The sequence below is a fragment of the Lontra canadensis genome, unplaced genomic scaffold (genome assembly GCF_010015895.1).
Source record: "Lontra canadensis isolate GAN:19392208 unplaced genomic scaffold, GSC_riverotter_1.0 scaffold117, whole genome shotgun sequence".
Lineage (NCBI taxonomy): Eukaryota > Metazoa > Chordata > Mammalia > Carnivora > Mustelidae > Lontra > Lontra canadensis.
Window position 1 is genome coordinate 3,614,682 of NW_022631111.1, and position 20,390 is coordinate 3,635,071.

Here is a 20,390-nt window from a genome sequence, read left to right on the forward strand (position 1 = left end):
AACCATCCCCATGCAGGCAAAATGCCTGAACAATCCCTCTACACATGAAAAGATGAACATTTAAATGGGGGGGCCCCAGACAAGAGACAAAGTGCCCGGGAAACTTGGCAAATTTGGCCGTAGTTAACCAAGGTCTTCTCTAAATGGGACCTGGTTAAGTCCTCCCAAGGCCTGCTATCATGACTGTCAAGGTCATCTGATCACATGGTGGGACGCTTATTTCCTAGTCCTCCTTTTACCCAAGATTGCTGAGGAAAAAAAATTATATAAAAGAAGCTCAAAAAAAAAAAAAGAAAAGAAAAAAGAAGCTCAAGGGCAAAAAAAAAAAAAAAAAAGAAAAAAAATCATCTTGTCTCATTCCTTTTATACTTGTGACAATGTACCTGGGAACAGTTTTTTCTCTCCCTCCCTCCCAATGGCGTAGACCCAGGTCTGGTGGTGGGTCCTACACATGGACTGTGCTGTATACATGGCAAATGCAGAGACTGGAAAACTCATCTCTGGGCACTGTGGCAGCAGGTCCTTAGAAACAAGAGTCAAGGTGAGAGAAGCAGAAGGCACAGAATAAATCCCATTCCCATCAATCCATCCAAGAATCAGAAAGACGACGCTCACCAGGGTCTCTGAGGAGGGAGACCAACAGGAAGACAGAATGGAGGCAAACCACCATTCCATTCAGCAGTCCTTGTCAAGGAGAAGGCTAGGGGTGAGCCAGGGCCTTCCCTGGAGGCAGGGGAGTGGCAGAAGGATACAGTGGCACCAAGATACCCAAAGAACTAGCAGGGTTTCAGAGAAGATGTCCCCGCTATGTGCCTCTTTAGAACAGCAGGCAAAGAACAAAGAACCATTCAAAAGCTGGAGGCCAAGAGGAAGGGAGAGAGGAGCCACTGGCTTTCTGCATGCCAGAGACAGCACCCCCGGGTTTCTGCTGGTTACTGGTCCGTGGTTTTCACAGACTGGGCCAAGTCCCTCCTGGTCACAGCTTGCCAGGAGAGGCCGCAGCTTATAGTGGGGCAATCTCTACATCCGAGGGAATCCACAGGGCTAGGGGTGGGAGGCTCTCCTTTACACATGCTACTTCTGCTCAGAGGCCACATTTCAGGATGATGTGGTAGCCATCATTGCTCTCGGCTGCGAAGAGAAACATGGGGCATTTTTCAGGTGAACGGCATGATGCCATGACCTTGGGGAATCAGGCAAGGAGGGCATGGTACTGGGGTACCAGCAGAAGCCCTGCCATGGATATTGGCTCCAATGTAATTGCATGGAGTGAAGTGTGCTAACAAAAACAGGTATTTTTAACACATGCCTTCACATGCCTTCTGCCTTATTGAGTTTCTTTCTGCCAATGGGTCTTTCTACCATCACTCTAGGCCCAAGAACTAAAGGCTCCATATTCAAGAAGGCTTCGGACAAACTGTGGTTCTCAGGGTATTCTGGCCCCCAGCTCTCTGAATGTGGCTGCTGGCTAGATCCAAGAGAATAGGGGAGAGAGGGCTGGCCCTGTCACCGTTCAGGGTCTATGACCCTGTTGTGGGGCTTTCATTCTGATATACTCCCTACATTTTTACCTGCCCCACCCAACCCTATTATCACCATATATGGTGATATACCCTCACCCAGACCTAGACTTAGGTCACAGCTAGTCCCCCCTTTCTCCTGGCACAAGAGTTCCTTCTCAGACCCCTTCCTCAGGGGAACCTTCATGCTCTTCCACTGCCCCAAATCCCTGATCCACTAGGCCTGCAGGCTCAGCTGCTGTATTCCACACTTGCTCCTCCTGGAGACCCCCACTGTGGAAAAACTCAAACGCACCTTACTTTTACTCAGGCACTGAGTTTATAGAGCACACGCTGCCTGGCCAGATTTCCCTTTCAGAACCGACTTTGGAGCCAATCTCAGAAGTTCTCACATCAACAGGGCAGGCTTTCAGAGCAAGTATGTGTTCCTTTTCCCCAGAGGATGTTGCCAGATGGCTCTCGAGGGACCCACTGTGCAGGCAGGCCCCACTTACATAAAGTAAACAAGAAAAAGGGGTGGGGGGGTCTTTACCTTTTAAGGTACTGAGGATAAAACAAGACTCATCTTGGAAATTCTGCACCATCTGAAAGGCAAAAAGAAAGACCATGTCCCTTCAACCATGAGTTCATAATGTGAAAAGCCACAGCGACACAAGAGCCCAGCCACCGCAGCAGGCAGAAATGACAATCACCATGTTTGCACAAATGCAGGGAAATGGTTCCATTTAACATTCACTAAGGAAACACGAAACAAGATAAATGTGTGAAATGATCGCCATCGTAAGTAACAGAAACTGTACATAAAGGACAAAAAGGAGCCAGGCAAGGAACCAAAACATTAACATGGTAGTACAGGACTACATGTTTGTGCGCTTTCGTTTCCCTTTTTCGTACTTACTGAGACCTCCAATCCCTCTATGGACACATTACAGGAGCATGTATGTGTGTTAACAGCAACAAAGAGAAAACTAAAGTGCTTAAACACACACACACACACACACACACACACACACAGAAACACACACAAACAACTTGGTAATTAGTATCTCTGCGTATCAGAGTCCTATGAGGACCAATACCAACATAACACCACTCCTTGTGTCTACAAAGTGGCAGGAAGGGAACGATTATTCAGCCGCCCCTACAGTTCTCATCTTGATTAACTACCAGGTGACCCTGAACGAGTCAATCTTTCCCCTTCTGGTCTCTGAGCCCAACTGTAAAATGGGGTTGCTCCCATGCAAAAGAAGAGAACCAGGATACAGAACATTAGAACTGGCTCCCACTGCTGGTGGAATGTCTCTACAACCACTTTACAAAGCTTCCACATGATCTGGTACGCTACTCCTCCCGGCCAGGGTTCCAGAGAAACCCCTGCATATGGTTTCTCCAGGGGTTTCTCTAGAACCACCTAAGAACGTTGACAGCAGCACTGGCTATTAAGAATGAAACTGGAGGGGCGCCCAGCTGGCTCAGCCCGAAAAGTATGCAACTCTTGATCTTGGGGTTGAGTTGGAGACCCAAGTGAGGTGCAGGCATTACTGACATAAAAACTTAAAAAAAAAAAAAAAAAAAAGAAAAGCGGTAACTGGAAACCACCCCAATGTCAATCAGTTATTTTGTGACCTCATCACGCTATGCCATCCAGTGGGCCAGGGGCCTCCAGCAGCACCTAAACACATCAATCTCAAAGATTTTAAGTGAAATGAAAGAAGGTCACAGAAAAACATGCTATTATTCACCTACATGAAGTTTTAAAACAGGCAAAATTAAGCAATACACTGAGGAAATGGGGATGATTAATTCAGACCAGCAGGTGGAGAGGTGGCGCGGAAGAGGAAATCAGCCCTCAAAGAGGCTTCTAACAGAATCCTGAATCAACCCGAGTGTCAGTACTGGGCACTTCTTCCTTAAACTGTAAAAGTCCCACATACTCCTTGCACACATGTGCTGTACTTCACAATATAAATGGAAAGAATACTTAAAAAATAAACAACAAAAACTTAAACATACCCACTAGCTAACACGCAGCAAACTCCTTTTCGAATTAAAAAATGCCACCCATATGTCATTGCCTCCTCTGGATTACTGCCCCAAATCCTGCAAGTCCACCAACCTGTGGACCCCTGCCCCTCCCTGCGGGGCCTAATGGCGCGTGCAGTGCATTTATTCTATGCTGCCGGCCTGCGCCCTCTGGGGCTCTTGGCAGCCCAGCTACTTGGGCATCCAAGGCCCTACACACATCCCACACGGGCTTAATCAGTAACTCCCTTGTTTAATTAAGTGCCCTTGCACCTCGGGGGCCGGCTCTGCGGCTGGCCGGGCTGCCTCCAGCACTCTGGGCAATTAAGAACCAAAGGTTTCCAATTGATTCAGGGTTAAGAGGCAAGGAGACTTCGGGGAATAAGAATCGCCTACTTAGCGGAGGTCAGCACTGTGGTTCTGTTCTCTGCTTCACTTGCTTCACTGCCCACTCGGGAGGGCAGGGGCAAGCCGGGGAAGGGACTCCCCGCGGGGACCCATGACATGGCAAGGGTTCCGCACATTCTTGGCTTTTGTCTTCACCAAAGAAACTCATTCCTATGCCCCCACGGCAGCCCACTGCTCAGGTGTCTGAACCTCCCGGGCTATTCTCAAGGAAGTGCTCAGGTCAGGAACTCTGGGCTTCATTCTGTCTGTGAAGTGGGGGTAGGGAAACAGCCACGTGAAATTTAAATGGAATGACAGGAAAGAATTCTGACCCGGGAACCAAACGAGCAAGTGTGAGATAAATGTACAGCTGGCTCAGGAATCCATGCCTGAACAATGCTCAGGCCCATGACAGATGCCTTCTCAGAACATTATCTGGCAGATTCACATCCAAGCAAGCCAGTACGAACTCCTCTAGGGAAAGAGTAGGGAAAAGACGTGCCTTTTGCGTTTGTCCTCTGCTATTTTAGATTTCTTGACTGACACTAAACTGTGAATCACTTTTTTTTTAAAAGATTTATTTTTAAGTAATCTCTGCACCCATGGGGCTCAAACTCACAACCCTGAGATCAAGAGTCTCATGCTCCCCCAACTGAGCCAGCCAGGCAACCCATGAATTGCTTTTAAATTCAAGAGGAAGGAAACCACCACCAGTTTGCCAGCCTCCAGGACTTAACTCCCATGAAATGGGGGCACTCCCATTTAAGGGGCTCAGGTAACTGTAATGACAAGTGGCGACAGGATTAACACCAATAATGACAATATATCAACTACACGGACTATTACAAGCCTTACAGTTTATATACTGTCACATTTAAGGATTTCTCCATCACTTGCTCCCAAAAGTTCAAAGTGCCCAGCATCGTCTATTACCACCACCACCACAAGCTTAACCGGTGTCTCCCAGTGCCTGACATGTTTTCTCATGTTATCCTTACCACAACCTGCTCAGTGGGTATAATTATCCCCGTTTTACAGATGTGGAAATGGAGGCTTAAAGGGGCTAAGTAAACCTGCCCAGGGTTACTCCGCTCCTAGCAGCAAGGTCCGAGTGGGGACACATGTGATTCCAGAGCCCACATTCCACTCCCCCAGACACCATTTCCTCTACAGTCCTCTACACAGATGCTCTCAGAGCTCCCACTATTGGCTTGCTGGGGTCTTCTGGAGGCTCAGGGTGGCCAACCAGCATTCCCATCAGCCCCACTCTGTTTCTCTAAAGGCCTCATTTCCAGGAAGGTGGGCTAGCCATCTGGCTACAAGGCTGGGCTCTGCAGCTGGACACCAGAATTCCCACCCTAGCTCCACCCTTTATCGGCTATGTAACCTGGGGCGATTTACTCAGCCTCTCTGTGTCTCAGTCTCCTTTCTGTGAAATGGGGTTTCACCCAATTCATAGGGAGGCTGCCAGAATTAAATGAGTGGCTACACATGCACTTAGGACAATAAACAGCAGATAAATGCTGGCACTCCTATTATCATCAAGAAGAGGGGTCCAAGATAGAACAAGCTTAAATAAGGCATCAGGAATGCCTAAATGCAGATGCAAATCCTCCTCAGCCATGAGTGGGATCAGATCACTCTGTGCCCTCTGCCAGCAGCTGCTTGTGCCCCACACATGTCTATGCAGCCCAGGGAGACCCAGGAAGGCCATGGCATCTTTGCCAGTCAGCAGAGGAAGGCTCTGTGCTCCCATGTGACCTGCCTCCTCTCCATCATCCAGCCCACAGTCCATTCCCCCATCCCTGGGACCTCCTCCTCCTCCAGCCGCCCTGACTTCTTGGAGTCCTGACCGTCAGCATTGTGAAGGCAGGTTTGTGCCACGGTTCCTGCAAGGCACGCGGCTGAGGATGGGAGGCAGAGTGGGTACCAGACAGCTTATTCAGAGCCTCAGAACTCTCCCCCCTGCACTCCAGGGGCAACCAAGGGCATGTGGCATGCAGAAAAAAACGCAGAAGTCATTCCCCAACCCCGGAGGGAGCATTTCTGGCGCCTGTCTGCCATGCCTCCCTACAGCCCCAAGGTCATGAGTGGGGGTGTGGGCAGCGCTCACCTCATTGCTCACCACCACGTGGATGCCCGTGGGGCCCTGCCGGTAGACTCGGTGGATATGCTGGGGGGAGATGCTGTACAGGTTGGCGATCTTCTCAACCAGCTCCAAGGTAGTCAGCTCTTCCAAGAAGATGGCATGGTACACTAGAGGGCAAGGGACAGGGCCTTCTATAGAACACACCCTGCTTTCTAAGGAGCTTGCCTACCCCCCAGCCCCCAAGACAGTCATTCAGTTGTAAGGATGCTCATGCCCAGACCCATTCCGTAGGACCTGGTTTTAACAGGCACCAAGGCTCTCGACAGCCCAGCAGCAGGGGGAAGGCAGCCAGGCTATGGTTCTGCATTCCTGTACTAGTCCCTCTGGGGGGATCTTACATAAAATGGAGAATTCCTGCATCCACCCCATACCCAATGATGCCCGTGGCGGGACAGAGGCTGGAGGGAGATCGGCTGGCAGAACTCTGTATTTCTAACAAGCTGCTAATGATTCTGACTTGTGACCAGACGCACACCCTTACAGGAGTGAGAAGAAATCATGCATCCCCTTTCCTTTCTTCCCATGGCTTAGAGGGGTCACTGGATGGCTCCAGGAGGCAAAAAGTGGGATTTAAGAATAACTGCTCCTTTTAAAAGAATTTTACTTAAAATCAATTAACATATAGTGTATTATCAGTTTCAGAGGTAGAGTTTAGCGATTTATCGGTCTTAATGTAATACCAGTGCTCATTACATCACATGCTCTCCTTAATGCCCGTCATGCAGCTACCCCACCACCTCACCCCCTTCCTGTAACCCTCAGTTTGTGTCCTAGAGTTAAGAGCCTCTTATGGTTTGTCTCCCTCTCTGCTTTCACCTTTATTTTTCCCTCCCTTCCTCTATGCTCCTCTGTTTTGTTTCTTAAATTCCACCAGTAAAATCATGTAATTGTCTTTCTCTGATTGATTTATTTCGCTTGGTATAATATCCTCTAGTTCCATCCGTGTCATTGTAAATGAAGATTTCATTTTTTTTGATGGCTGAATAATATTCCTGTGTGTGTGTGCGCATGTGTGTGTGTGTTTGTGTGTAACCACATCTTTATCCATTCATCTGCCAATGGACACCTGGGCTCTTTCCACAGTTGGGCTACTGTGGACATTGCTGCTCTGAACACTGGGGTGTACATATCCCTTCAGATATGTAGTTTTATATCCTTTGGGTAAGTACCTTGTAGGGCAATTGCCAGGTCGTAGGGTAGCTCTATTTTTTAACTTTTTGAGGAACTCCATGCTGTTTTCCAGAGTGGCTATACCAGCTTGCATTCCCATGAGCAGCGTTAAGAGGGTTCCCCTCTCTCCGCAAGGGATAACTGCAACCTGACATCACAAGGGGTCTCATCCTTGCCCTTCTCCACAGCATAAATGCCACACCACCCCAGCATTGTGGCCACAAAGGGAAGAGAGGCCCTGGGAGCATCACCGCCCTGCTGGAAACTAACACCGACCTGGAGGCTGGAAATGCTTCCTTACGGGAAACCCAAGCCAGCCAGGGAGGAGGCAGCTCTGCGGGCGCCCCGGGGCAGGAGCCTCCACACTCGGGGGCCTCAAGGTCCTCAAAGGCAAAGCATAACTGGACTAACTAAAGGTTCCCAAACTACTAACTCAACTGAGGAACACCTGGCTTCAGAAAGCCCTGTGTTTCAAAAGCATGCATGCACGTGAGCATGTGCACACACATGTGCACACATACGCACACATGCACACACACACATGCATGCATGCTCCGAGGCCACGGCCTTCCAGCCACACATCAGACTGGCCGTCCCAGGCTTTCAGACGGGCTGAGTGGCCGTCAGATCCGGTGCAGAGCGTGTGGCCACGCCCCAGCCCCCAGTGTGGACAGCAGGTGAGGAGGCCAGGGCCCCTCTCTAGGACACCCTTCTGTGACAGACTCCAGTGGGCTTCTGCTGCACTGTCAGGAGGGCTTGGGGCGGCCGAAGGGTCCATGGGACACTCCTCTGGACTCCTCCCGGGCCGTGCCAGCAGTACTCTGGGATACGAGGCTCTAGACTAGGCCATCCCAGGCTCACAACCCAACTCAGCCACTGGAGAAGCCAGCCCTGGAACAATCCGCAGGTCCTGGGGCCCCAGGGTCTGTGCTAGGGCAGCACCAGCACTCAGGGCCTCTGCGAGCATGAATCACGAGCTGTGCTGGAGCGCCAGGCTGCCCCACTGCCCCCAAGGCTCAGGATCTATCCCTCACGGGCAAACAGCTGAGAAGCTGCAGGAGGACCTAGCCATCGTTCAGAAATGTCCAGGGGCCAGACGCAGGGCTCAGAAGCCAGTTTCCAGGGTCCCAATGTTTGGGTCCTGGCTCTGCTACACACAATGCTGTCACCTGGGGTACAGTGACCCACCCTGTGCCTCAGTGTTCCCCACCCCCCCCCCGGGAAATATTCCCAACAGTGCCTACGAGGAGATGCGAGTAAGCGAGCACATGGGAAGGAAGCCCTTTAGACGGACTTGGGGAGCCTTCCTACTCCACCAATGCTCCCCCATTCTCTGCAGACATGCACAGAAGAGCACGGACTCTGCAGCCTGAGACCGGCAGCTGGCCAGACCCGCAGAACGCACAGACGCTCAGAAGCAAGGCGCTTCGCTATTCGTGCCTTGTCTCACCGAAACCTCCCATCTCTGGGGGTAGCATCGCTATCTGTATTCTGTACGTGCAGAAGCGGGTGCACGGACCCTGGTACCTTGCCCAAAGCCACACAGCCAATACGCGGCATGGCCAGCCCTGGGGCCCGCACTCAGCCGACCTCAAAGCCTCTGTCCTCTCACCAAACTGCCAAGCCAAAAAAGTCACATGCCCCTGAGGCACCCCGAGCTAAGCCACCAAACCAAACGGGAAAGACTGGTCCGGCTGGGGGGTCACCACAGGAGGAAATGCTCTGGGAATCCAGCCATCGAGCGGTCACTCATCACCAGCCTGGGAGCCCGAAGGCCTGATTCCCAACTCTCCCAGGAGCGGCTAAGTGCGTGTGTATGGGGGGCGCGTCCCCTCTCTGAGCCTGCTCTCCAGGTAGCAATTAGGCTAGACCAGCTGTTCTGGGAGAGGGTTTCCACCTGCAACGTTTTAATCCCAGGAGGGAGTTTACCAAGAACTCATGCTGAGTGAGCTGGCTCAGCGGACACATTCTCGGCAAGACGACTCACACTGCTGCTGAGCCTTCCTGTGACCCGGCCACCCAGAAACCAGCCCCAGGCTGGCAGGGCGGAGGCAGGCCCCCCACAACTCACCACAAAGACTGCTGTCCCCACCACCATCCCGCTTCTGCTGCAGTGGCGCTCGGCTCGGCTCCAGCTCCTGACAGACGTAAATGGTCATCTTTGGCCTCACATTCCTGGCAGGAGGAGGGGAAATAAACAGCAGGTACTGGGGGAGAGGGTGCGGGGGGGAGAACATTCCAGAAATGTTCCAGAACATAGGGTGGAACTGGCAGACGGAAGGATTCAGGGAGAAGAAAGGAGGCCGCCAGACGCAGAAGGCCTTTATATGGGCCCCCATGGCGTCAGGCAGGCTTGCCTAGAGGCAGCAGGATGGCCAGCGATTCCAGGTCCTGTAAGCTGCCATGAGGGCTCTCTGCCCAGAACACCCATCTCAAGACACAAAGTGTTTTTCAGGGCGGTAACAGGAGCAAACACTTTCTCTGGCTTACCCTGCCCCAGGCACCATTTCCAGAACTTCACGTGCCTCCCTCATTTCATCTCACACACGTAGGGCACTGGAATCACAGCCCTCATCTTACAGAAGAGGAAACTGAGGCTCATAGGGGTCAGGGCTTTGGGGAGCGTAAAACTCGGAAGAGGCAGATCTGAGACGCACACCCAGGCCCTCACCCTCACTCTAAAACTGTGCTATCCGTGCGTGACAGGGAAATGAGATTTAAAATTCACTCGGTCAATGACATTAGCCTGAGACCAAGCACCCCACAGCCATGTGTGGCCAGGGCTGCTGGACTCAACAGCATGGCGCCCAACATTTCCACCCAGCCCTGCTCTCTGGTCTGCTCAAAGAACAGAGAGCTGCAGCAGAGTCCCACCCCTCCTTCTGGAAGGAGGCAGTTGGGATGATGCAACCAGCTGGGCACCTGAGGGGAAGGCTGAGGGGCGCAGATCCAGACACCAAGGCTCCAGCCAAACCGAGAAGCAGGAGGGACCTGCAGGGAGGGGTGAGCCGCGGCAGGCTCAGCCCCACCCCCCATGGCCCTGATCCCTTCTCACAGGGCCTCCTCCCTGCACCTGCTCCAGGAAGAGCCCTGTCCCCCCCAGAGGGCCCACATGGCAGCATCCAAGAGGCCGAGATGGGGCTCCCTGCCATACCCCGCATCCAGCTGGAAACGGACACCCACCGGCCTTTGATGGCATTGAAGAGTCTGATCCCATCTGCAGGCCCACAGATCTGGACCAAATCCTCCCGAGACATCTTCAGCAAGTCAGCACCTAGGCAGGAAAATGGGGCCGCCCGTTAGTGGGAGACACAGGAAAGCTTCCATCCTCAGGCACCTGCAGACACTGCACTGCGGACAGGGAAGAGTGGGGACAGGAAAGCGTCAGCCTCACGCTCCGCGGGCACCGGACGTTCCAGAGAGAGAGAAACAACAAAAAGCTAAACATCAGGAAATCAAAGCCCGAGAGCGGAGTGGTGTTCTCCAGCTCAGCAGAACAGACGGGCATTTACAAAAGCCGACAGGTCCTCACCAGCTGTGCCCGCCCGCCCATCCCTCCCTCCGTACCGTTTAGCGCACTAACACAAGCACACATAACCCAGCACAGGACACTGAGGACCCACGCTCGTCAAAGCGCAGAAGTGCGCAGCTCCCTGCCTGTGGCCACCTCAGTGCGGCCACGCTCCGGCACACGAACGAGAGGCAGACGTTCCCGCCTCCCACTGGCACCCGCGCCAGCCACGCACCCACCTCTGGGGAACCACCGTCCTGACTCCTCATCTCCTTAAACTTTGCCTGAAACTTTGAAATTTATGTAAGGGGAATGGACAAGGATGCACTTTTCCTATGTCCAGCTCCCTCCTTCCCAGTTCTGTTTAAAGGCTCATTCATGCCCATTATTACATATTCTTCATCGCACGAGTACACCACAGTCCCATGTCCATTCTCTGCCGATGGGCACCGGGGTTGCTCCCAGCTCGGAGTAATTATGAATAAAGGTCTATGAACATCCCTACTGTGGATGCAGTCCCGTCCTCAAAGCCCAACAAGTCCCCTAGAGCCTTGTGCCCTAGGACTCTCCAAGGGACAAGTATGCTATCACCTTCCCCTGAAAACCAGCCAGCAGTCACATGGCCAGGAGCAGTAACATCCAACCCCTTTTTCCTGCCATAGTTCAGAGACAGTTTCAGGCATGATTCTGTCAGCACAAAGGCTCCCTCTACATGACAAGGAGAAGCCAAAATCCTCCACTGTTCTACCAGGCCCCTCGGTCTCTTTCTGACCTCACCTTCCCCAGTCCACTTGGCCCCACTCACCTGGGTGCCAGGCTCCGTGGCCTCACCAGGCAGGCCCCCACCTTGTGGCCTTTGCACTTTCCGCCTCCTTGGACATTTCACTGTCCCCCGAACCCACTTAGCTCCCGTCCTCCCCTGGGCCTAGCCTCTGCTCAAGGGCACTGTCTCTCTTTGGCACCCCGAAAATGGCAGCATCCCTCCCTGCTCCTCCCCAAAACGAGCCAGGCCCCTCCTCTGAGCCTGCCCACCACCACAGGGTCACGCAGCACTGAAACATGGGGTCCGCACACCTGTGCAGACTCAAAGCTACAAGCTCCCTGGGAGCTCAAGGGAAGCCCCTGCAAAGCTGAGCTCAAAGACGACTGTGAGCAGTTTTCCTTCCACTGTCACAGATGTGCATGGGAGCCACCGTCCTAGTTCTGGTCAATATTTTACTCCCGGTCGTTCTGGATCGCCTCGACTTGGTGGCAGGGTTCACCGCTCTGCTTACCTTTATGCCCCAAGCCCTGGCCCCGGGTCTGTCTCTGACAGCCCCACTGGTGAGGGCTTGAAGGAAGCCGCAGCTTCCTCTCCTCCCTGCGGCTTCACTGTCATCTCCCAGGTCAGGGCTCCAGAGACCGCGTGACACACATGGGGTGGTGGGGAAGAGCCAGAAGGCTTGCCGAGTGTGCCCCAGCCCACCTGGTGCAGGGGGCCCTTCCTGGGCAGACTGGGACCCACCCTAGGGGACCCAGGTAGTCCTCCCTGAAAGCCACACTCGACTCAGAACTCCCTACGGACAGGACCCCTCCTTTAGCACTTGGCTCAGGGTCAGCAAGCGTGAGTGACCCATGCCATACCGAGTCCCAGCCCGGCAGGCAGTGCGGCCAAGTCCGGGAAGCCGCCTGGCTTTGTGACGTGTCTGTAGGATCCCCATGGGTTCCCCCAACAACACAGGGATGCGCACCCGAGAAGCTGGCGAAGAGCCGGCAGAACTGGGAGAACCTGTTCCGGTGCAGCCACTGCTGGGCGTCCTGGATGGAGGCTGACGGAAGCAGGTGCTGCAGGCAGAGACAGAGGAGGGGCCTTGACATGAGCACGCCGGGTCTGCCCAGGACACACAAGCCGGAGAGCCCAGCGGCACACACTTACATCATTGCCCAGCGGCACGGTCTCCACCGGGTGCGTCGGGGAACTGTTCCTGCAAAGAGAACCGGCGATCAGTCGTGGGCACAGCCCCCTCTCCCAGTGTAGCGCTCCCCCTCCCCTCACGGAATGGCCCTCACTGCAAATGCAGCAGGGCCTCAAGAATTCCCCAGGTCGGAGACATGTTGGCAGAACTGCCCACGCAATCCCTCAAAATCCCTGACCAGCCCTCCAGGGCGGACACGACGTTCTGGCTGGCAACAAAGCACAGCCAACAAGCACCCCTCTAGCCCGAGCTCAGGGTCTACAGAGTCTCCCACCCCCTACTCCCGCCAGCCTCGGCCCCACGGGAGGGTAGGCTGCCCAAGGATCCCCAAGCACCGTTTGGGTGCCCAGACAGCAGCAGCCAAACCCCTGTCTGCAGAGGCAGAGAGGGCTTTGGGCTCCTGGGAGGGACCCGCCCTGAATAGGGAGCCGCAGTCTGGCACCCACTGACGAGGAGAATACAGTCATGGCTGGAGGCACCTGCCCTCCCGCCAGGGTTCACTCATGGGGAAGGCACATACCTAACACCTGCATTTTTAAGTTAAGAGGAAGATACAGTTTTAAATATAAAATGACCCTCCCAGACAGAGACTGGAGAAGGCACAACACGGAGGGACACAGGTGTCTCACTCTGATTTAAACTGACAAGCTGGGGTGACTCTGTGTGCACCTTACCACAGTGACACTAAAGAAAAGGCCCTCACTGGGATGACCCTCAGATGGGTCATCGGTGACAAGAGCTGCTCTCTGTGCAGTGTCCGTGAGGCGCACCGTCCCCCAACCCCGCACCAATCCTCACCCCCTGCTAGTGGAGAACGTGAGGCTGTAGAAGGTTAAGAACTCACCACTCACCCCAGAGTGGGGGATTTAACACTGGGTCCACCTGAATCTGAACATGACACCTAGGCTTTGTGCCCCTGCCCTTCTCAAGGAAGCCCCCTGTGACCTTGTGAAATCAAGTTCACGGACACACCCACTCTCCTGTTAGTCAAGGTTTCTGCACGCCAAGCACGGGCTCTGAGGCGCCCACAGGTTCCACACCTACCTGCTAAACCTGCCTGGGGTCTCCCTGCTCCTGCTGTCCCCTCCCCCCAGAAATAGGATCAGGATGTGCACAGCCATCACAGTGGTGCCCTGAGCCCTTCCTGCGCCCCACAGCCTGGGACAGGTCCGACTGATGCCCGCCAGCCCCTGCACGACTGTCACCTCAGACGCAGTGTGGCCTGAGCACTTCCAGAGCCGGGTGAGCGGGAGCGAGGCCACTCCTGTGGGACAATCCCTGAAGCCCAGGCCAGGGAACATCCTGAGCTGACCCATGCTGCCTGGAGAATGCGCACAAGGACCGCAGAAAGAACGAGGACGGCCCCTCGCAGCCGCCGGGGCCACCAGAATGGCCGCCTCCTAAGGCTCCTTCTGTCGAGAAGGCATTCTGCCCTGGAGGGCACCCACAGGCCAACCTGCTTCCACGGTGGGGGGAAGGGGTGGGAGGCTGGGTCCTGGGCTGCTACCCCAGCAGACAGTGCTTACAGAAGCGTGTCCAAGCACAGAAACCCGTGCAAATATTCCAAGTCCCGCCCTGAAGCGCATGCTGATGCCAGCATACCAAGGCGGGGGTGGGGGGGGGGGGGTGGGGGGGGGGGCGGAGGATACAGAGGAAAGATCAAGAAAGGAGCCTAGATCCATCATCAATCCAGGAGCCCCAAAGGGAGAGAGGGCAGACATACCCTTCACCAAGGCCGAAGCTGTTTGGAGAGCCGTTGTAGCTTGGAGATGGAGCACTGTTCACCTGGTAGGCCATGTCCGGCCATGGGGAGCACTGCAGAAAGAGCACAGGGCAGCAGTGACTCAAGGGCCATGACAGGAGGAACTCGGCTACAGAGGTACTATCCCAGCTCCTCTCTCTCCCAAACCAGCATCCATCGAGGCCAGCACAGGACACCATGGATCCCTCAACATTCTCCCACAATCTCCCAGGCCCCACATGAGGCAGCGGAGTGTGAGTTTCCTAGGGCCATGCCCAAGAAATCAAACCCGGCAGAGAAGAGACCTAAAATTCAGTCATTCCCAGAGCAAGTAAAGCAAGGCATGTGTCTCTGTGAGCTTTCTAGCAGTCGAATCACCAAGGGAAACATCATCCATCCCCTGGGTCCACAAGAAAAGAGAGAGAGCTAACGACACAGGCCAGCTGCCCAGAGGCAGGTTTTCCAGATACCGACAAATGTGTGTCCACGCACAGAAGAGGGAGCAATGGACACAGATAACTTCCAAACAAAAGTCATCAATGAGGTTCAGTACTGGGGCACCTGGGGGGCTCGCTCAGTCAGTCAAGTGTCCAGACTCTTGGTTTCGGCTCAGGTCACCATCTCAGGGTTGTGAGTCAGGCTCCATGCTTAGCAGGGAGTCTGCTTATCCCTCTCCCTCTGCTCCTCCCACTATTCTCTTTCTCCCCACACCACCACCAATCCCCCCTGCCAAAATAAGTAAGTAAGTAAATAAATATACCTTAAAAATATATATACAGGAGTTCAGTACTAAAACCTGCACTATTTGAAAACAGAATCAGCCGACAGGCCCTGGAGAGCAGAAGGTACGTAAGTGCCTCCAAGAGCAGGCCAACCCCTCTGGACATCACTCTAGATCTGTTACACGTCAGGCGTCCTGCTAGGAGCTAAGGGAGACACAGAAGACACGAAAGATGTGATCCCTGACCTCAAGGTACTTTTGTCCAGAAGCCAAAAATGAACATACATGAGAATCACCCAGACAGAGACAGCAAAGACATACAGGTTTTGCCTGGTGGGGAAGCCAGTGGGCCAAGTATTCACTTTTTTCCCTTCCCTGTGATGACACCTCCTCAGAAAGGGCCAATATGAAGCATTCCTGAAGATTTACTATCACCCACCGAGCCACAGGCTGGTGAATATTTAACTCTGTTGTGCGTGTGGACTGGAATGCCGTGGTGCTAACCCCGGGAGTGGAGGAGATGTCGACAACCTGTCACGGGCTGGGGGCAGGCTGGGGTTTTCTCCAGCAGCACCGCGTGCTGACAAGGGCTTAGACAGACATGGTCTGAAGCAGCCCCAGAGCCCTCCTCCAGTGAGGGCATGTCCAAGGAGAGTCAGGAGCAGAGAGGGTCAGGCTCAGCCTGGAATGGAAAGGGGTCTGGAGGCAGAGGGTGGTGGGAGTGTGGAGGGCACCCTGGGGGGCCTGGCACTCTTCTGCTGCTGAGTGAGTAAGCCAGGCTCTCCCTGCACCACGGCTCTCTGGCCACTGTCACTCTGAGCCATCTGAAACGCCACTACAGATCTGTCTGTGCCGCAAAGTTAGCTTCTGTACTCTGCCTTGCCGCAAACACCCTTCTGCATACAGCTTATTACACATGCTCGCACACACACACCCCTCCCAGGACCAGCCACTGTTCTCTTAGCTGCTCTGTGCCCAGGGCCTCATTTTAACCACAGCTGTAACCCCCACCACGGCCAGTGCTGGGCCTTGTGCATCTGTGGGGAGCCTTCTGGGCCAGTCGCACTAGGCAATGAACAAACACTCCCGAGTTGGGCTGACTGCAGAATGCAGTGAGGAATAGTTGGAATTTTTGCTTTTTTAAAGAAAAAACAGAGCCCAGGAAAAGGTGGCTCCAGTGGTGACAAGTCACAGGAGGAAGCAGTGCCTGTGACAGTGTTCATCTCAGAAGTACACTGGACACAGGGACGCCATGAGAGTCCGAGTTGGGGGAAAGGCACTGCATTCCAGTATCCATCCCAACTGCAGAGCAGCTAGTAGTTCACACCCCCTGAGCCAGTGAGCCTGCTGAGACTTCTACCATATGCAGACCTTCACGCCACCGCGGTCACTTGCAGCCCCCTATTGACCAACAGCAGGAGCCCAGGAAGCACCAAATGTGCACCAACAGGCCATCATCCACACAACGGAGCCACGCCTCTGGATAAAGAACCAGAAAGCTCTGTACGAACAGATGGGGAACAGACTCCAAGCAAGGCTATTAAATAAAGCAAGCAAGTTACAGAACAACGTGTCTATGTACACTGTCAGTGTAAAAACAGCGGGCGTGGGTACACTGGCTTCACCAGCAGAGGAAGCTGGGCCACGTACGTGAAGACCCAGGGATGACAGCTGTCCTGGGGAGGAAAGCTCGAGGCTAGGACAATTTGGAGAGAGGTATTTTCTGATGCATACACACTCTCTTCTGTTGGATTCTGGGCCTTCACCTATTAAAACAATCAGCTGACTCCGGAAACTGCCAAGAGCACAGAACTGGAAGTTACTTTGGAAACACTGTCCCGGCCCCCTGGGCTTATCGCGTGAACACAGCTCTGAACCCAGGAACCTAACAAATTTCATGGGCACTGTCAAAAGAGGCATCCATTCCCCAGTGGGCAAGTTTCAAGAATCTAAACCAAAAGGCAAAAGGCCCAGGGCGGCAGGGGGATGGCATGCACCTCGACACCAGGCCAGCTCACCTCTGTGAGAATGGTGGTCTCGTAGGATGGCTGGTACTTCTCCTTCTCCTGGGCCGTTCTTTTCTCCATCTTTTCCCGGTCGGTCTTCTGTTTCCTGTCAGCTCCCTTTGGCTACAAGTGTGGAGCACAGGGGTCCCATTAGTCCAGAGTGGGCAGAGGCAGCTCTCAGAGAAAGACCCAGGGCTTGGTGACAGTCCCCAAGGCCTGCATGCTCCCTGCCTCTCCCCAGGGCCCAGGGGCCAGGAGTCCAGGCAGGATCTCTGGATGGGACAGCACCTCCCACACCTCCCAGGTGTTAAGCACTCAGTCTTCTTCCTGGAGCCCTTCCCCTTCCTCACCCGAGGGCACTCACGGCCTGCCACAGGGTCCTGCCACTCAGCTGCTCAGGGGGAAATGCTTGCAAATAATCTCTACCAGAGGCCACTGCCCCTTGGACAAAACCTTTGGGAGCACAGCAAACTGCAATGAGTTCCTTCGGTTACCGGTGGAGGGTGAAGGAAATGGAAGAAGTCAGGGCTACTGGTGGGAGTCTAGTCTGCAACTGTGTGCTGGGAAATCCTGGACGCATGGTCAAGGTCTCCTGACCCCTCCAACTCCCAGCACCAGCGTGCAGGTCGCTGCTGGCACACCTCACATGGGATACCCCCTCCAGCTTCACAGAGCTTGTCTTAGGCGCCCAGCAAACGTGAGCAACTTACAGAGGCACTACGATTTCCATCATTTACAGGTAAGGAAACTGAGGCTCAAGTGACTTGGTAAGAATGGAGAGGAACATGCTGCCCTAGCTGGTCAGAGTCTTCAAAAACCAAAAAAAAAAAAAAAAAACCAAAAACGCGAAGCAGAAACAAGTGCTGACCAGGTGAAAATCCAAGAGAGCGTGTCCCGGTATATACCACCAGCATGGACCTAGCAGCCCCACTCCCAGGACACTCACAGCCTGCTTAGTGGCTCCCAACACTGACTCCCAGCAGCCCAGAGCCCAGAACTGCGCAGTCTGCCTGCGGATGCCACAGACCAGGCATAGGGCACACTCAGTGAAAACCATCTCCTCAATGCCCCCCTTTAGGGACTTTCATCCCAGAATGCACCTTCCTCATGCCATGTAGCTTCTTGTTTCCAGCTCAAGGGCATTTTAGGACACAGCCCTGAGGATGATGTGAGACCCACATTAGACAAAGCTGAGTTTGCAGGGGGTCCTCTGGGGACAGCAATGACAGATTTGGTATTCTGAGAAAGACCAGGCCCGCAGTCCCTAAACCCCCATCATCTGCCCCACCAACCCCCGTCCCGGCTCCTGTCCCTAACAGGAGGCTCGTCCTCCCTGTCCAGAAACCATGGGGCAAGCCCACGTGTGGGGTCGGCACTTGGCCCGGTGAGGCCTGTGGAGAGCTGGCTGTCAGGGAGGGGTCCTGCCTGTCCCATCAGAGGCCCTGACACTCCTCCCTACCCCGAGCCCCAGCTCCTGGCTCCAAAAAGCAGGAGGCTTCCCAGTGACAGGTGACAGGGGTAACAAGGGTGACTGGGGGTGGAGAAATGACAGCCAAGCTGGTGAGACCACCTGGCGCTTGCACACACCTGCTGGCACTGCTTCTGTGATGGGGCTGGGTACGTGGGGCATCCATACCTCCCCAGGAGTTCTGAGAAGCCACCTTCAAGTGACAGGGGCCCCCATGCCCCTGCAGGAGATGCCAAGGCCTTCCCTGGGCCACTCAGACAAGGCAGCTTCAGATCCATTCCTCAGTGATAGGTGGTGTGTGGCCCAGGAGCCTGGTGGGCAGAGCCCTCACCCCTGAGCTTCTGCCTCGAGGTGTAGAAAGGGGAGCTGCTAGGGGGCCATGGGAAGGCCTAGGCGCTCTGGGGATGGGGACGTGGGGGCAGACATGGTCCATCTCTCATGCCCAGTGCAGCCTCTGAACCCAAGGAATCCCACTGGATGCCACTGGACCAGAGGACAAGGACGACTAGCAGGACCACACATGTGGTCTGTACAAGGGAAGGACAGAGATATGACTGGGACAGGCAAGGACATCCGGCAGCGCAACTATGGGGCCGTCCACAGCAAGTCAGAACGGCGAGAGCCCAGAGCAGGCCATAAAAAGACCAGAGGCTGCAGCGCCCACTGCACCAATGGACGGGTTTAGTCGAGAAGTGCTCCCCAAAGATGGCCACGTCCTCACCCCCAGGACCCTGAAGCTGTCACCTCACAAGGCTGCAGGTGGAATCACAATAGCAAGCAGCGGGAGACAGGACAGGAAAATGATCCTTCGGCATCCCAGGGGGTCCAACGTCATCACAGGGCCCGTGAAAAGTGGGCGAGGGATAGGGGAGAGGAGGCTGGAGTGGCGTGACCACAAGAGCCCAGCACTCCTGCCAGCTCTGAGGAAAGGTGGATGGGCCACAGGCGGAGGAACACAGAAGCCTCTAGAAGCTGGCAAAGGGAAAGAGAGGGAGCCTCCGGAAAGGAGTACAACCCTCCTCACACCCTGACTTAAACCCAGTGAGACCTTGTGAGGCTGTGGATCTCCAGCCCTGAGAGGTAATACATGTGTGTGGCCTGAAGCCATGAAACCGGTCATCATTTGTTCCAGCAACAACAGGAAAACAACTACGGTGGCCTTGCAAGGAGTCACCATCCTGAAGCCGGTTTCTGAGGGGGCTACCGCACTGGCCCAAAAGACGCTCCCACCATGACCAGCGCCTTCCCACCTGGGGCAGAATCACTAACTGAGCCAGAGCCCACCCCTCCCTCACCCCTGCAGAAGCCACAGGCTCTGCTGTGACCCTCCATCTCCCCAGGCCACTGCCCATCTTTAGGCAGCAACGGTCCAGACAGATGAGATGAAGAGTAGTTAGTTAACAGGCAGGTGCAGGGGGTGGGCCGGGAAGGAAAAGAGAGGAGGTCCCTGCAAACGTGTTTCCTGCTCCAACAGGAGGCCGCTGCAGAGGGAGATGCGGCTTTGGGCCCTCCATAAAAACATCTGGGGCCGGGACGCCCACACGCCGCCTCCTGACCTGATTTTTAAGGCGACTCTAAAGGGCAACTACAGAATCCGTGGTCAACTAAAAAGTGCTCGGGAAGAAAACAAAAACGTAAAAACGTTCAATTCCAGACAGTCTTACAAAGCAGAGCTGGGCACAGCCACCAGTGATGCCAGATGACAGAAGGTGCCCCGTGCAACAGGACACCCACGGGGGG

The 20,390-nt window shown here is 54.4% G+C and overlaps 1 protein-coding gene across 1 annotated transcript in view; it reads right to left on the reverse strand.

Annotated features, from left to right (window-relative positions):
• Positions 1–686: 686 nt before the first annotated feature.
• Positions 687–20,390, reverse strand: part of TFCP2L1 (transcription factor CP2 like 1) — a 28,800-nt gene continuing 9,096 nt past the window's right edge. Inside the window, exons 4-12 of the mRNA XM_032840916.1 lie at positions 17,195–17,305; positions 14,438–14,529; positions 12,675–12,723; positions 12,490–12,583; positions 10,432–10,522; positions 9,320–9,423; positions 6,043–6,185; positions 2,053–2,104; positions 687–1,131 (exon numbers count right to left, since the gene is read on the reverse strand). Of these exons, the coding sequence (XP_032696807.1) occupies positions 1,085–1,131; positions 2,053–2,104; positions 6,043–6,185; positions 9,320–9,423; positions 10,432–10,522; positions 12,490–12,583; positions 12,675–12,723; positions 14,438–14,529; positions 17,195–17,305 (783 nt within the window). The 3' untranslated portion in view covers positions 687–1,084. The remainder of the gene's footprint in view (positions 1,132–2,052; positions 2,105–6,042; positions 6,186–9,319; positions 9,424–10,431; positions 10,523–12,489; positions 12,584–12,674; positions 12,724–14,437; positions 14,530–17,194; positions 17,306–20,390) is intronic.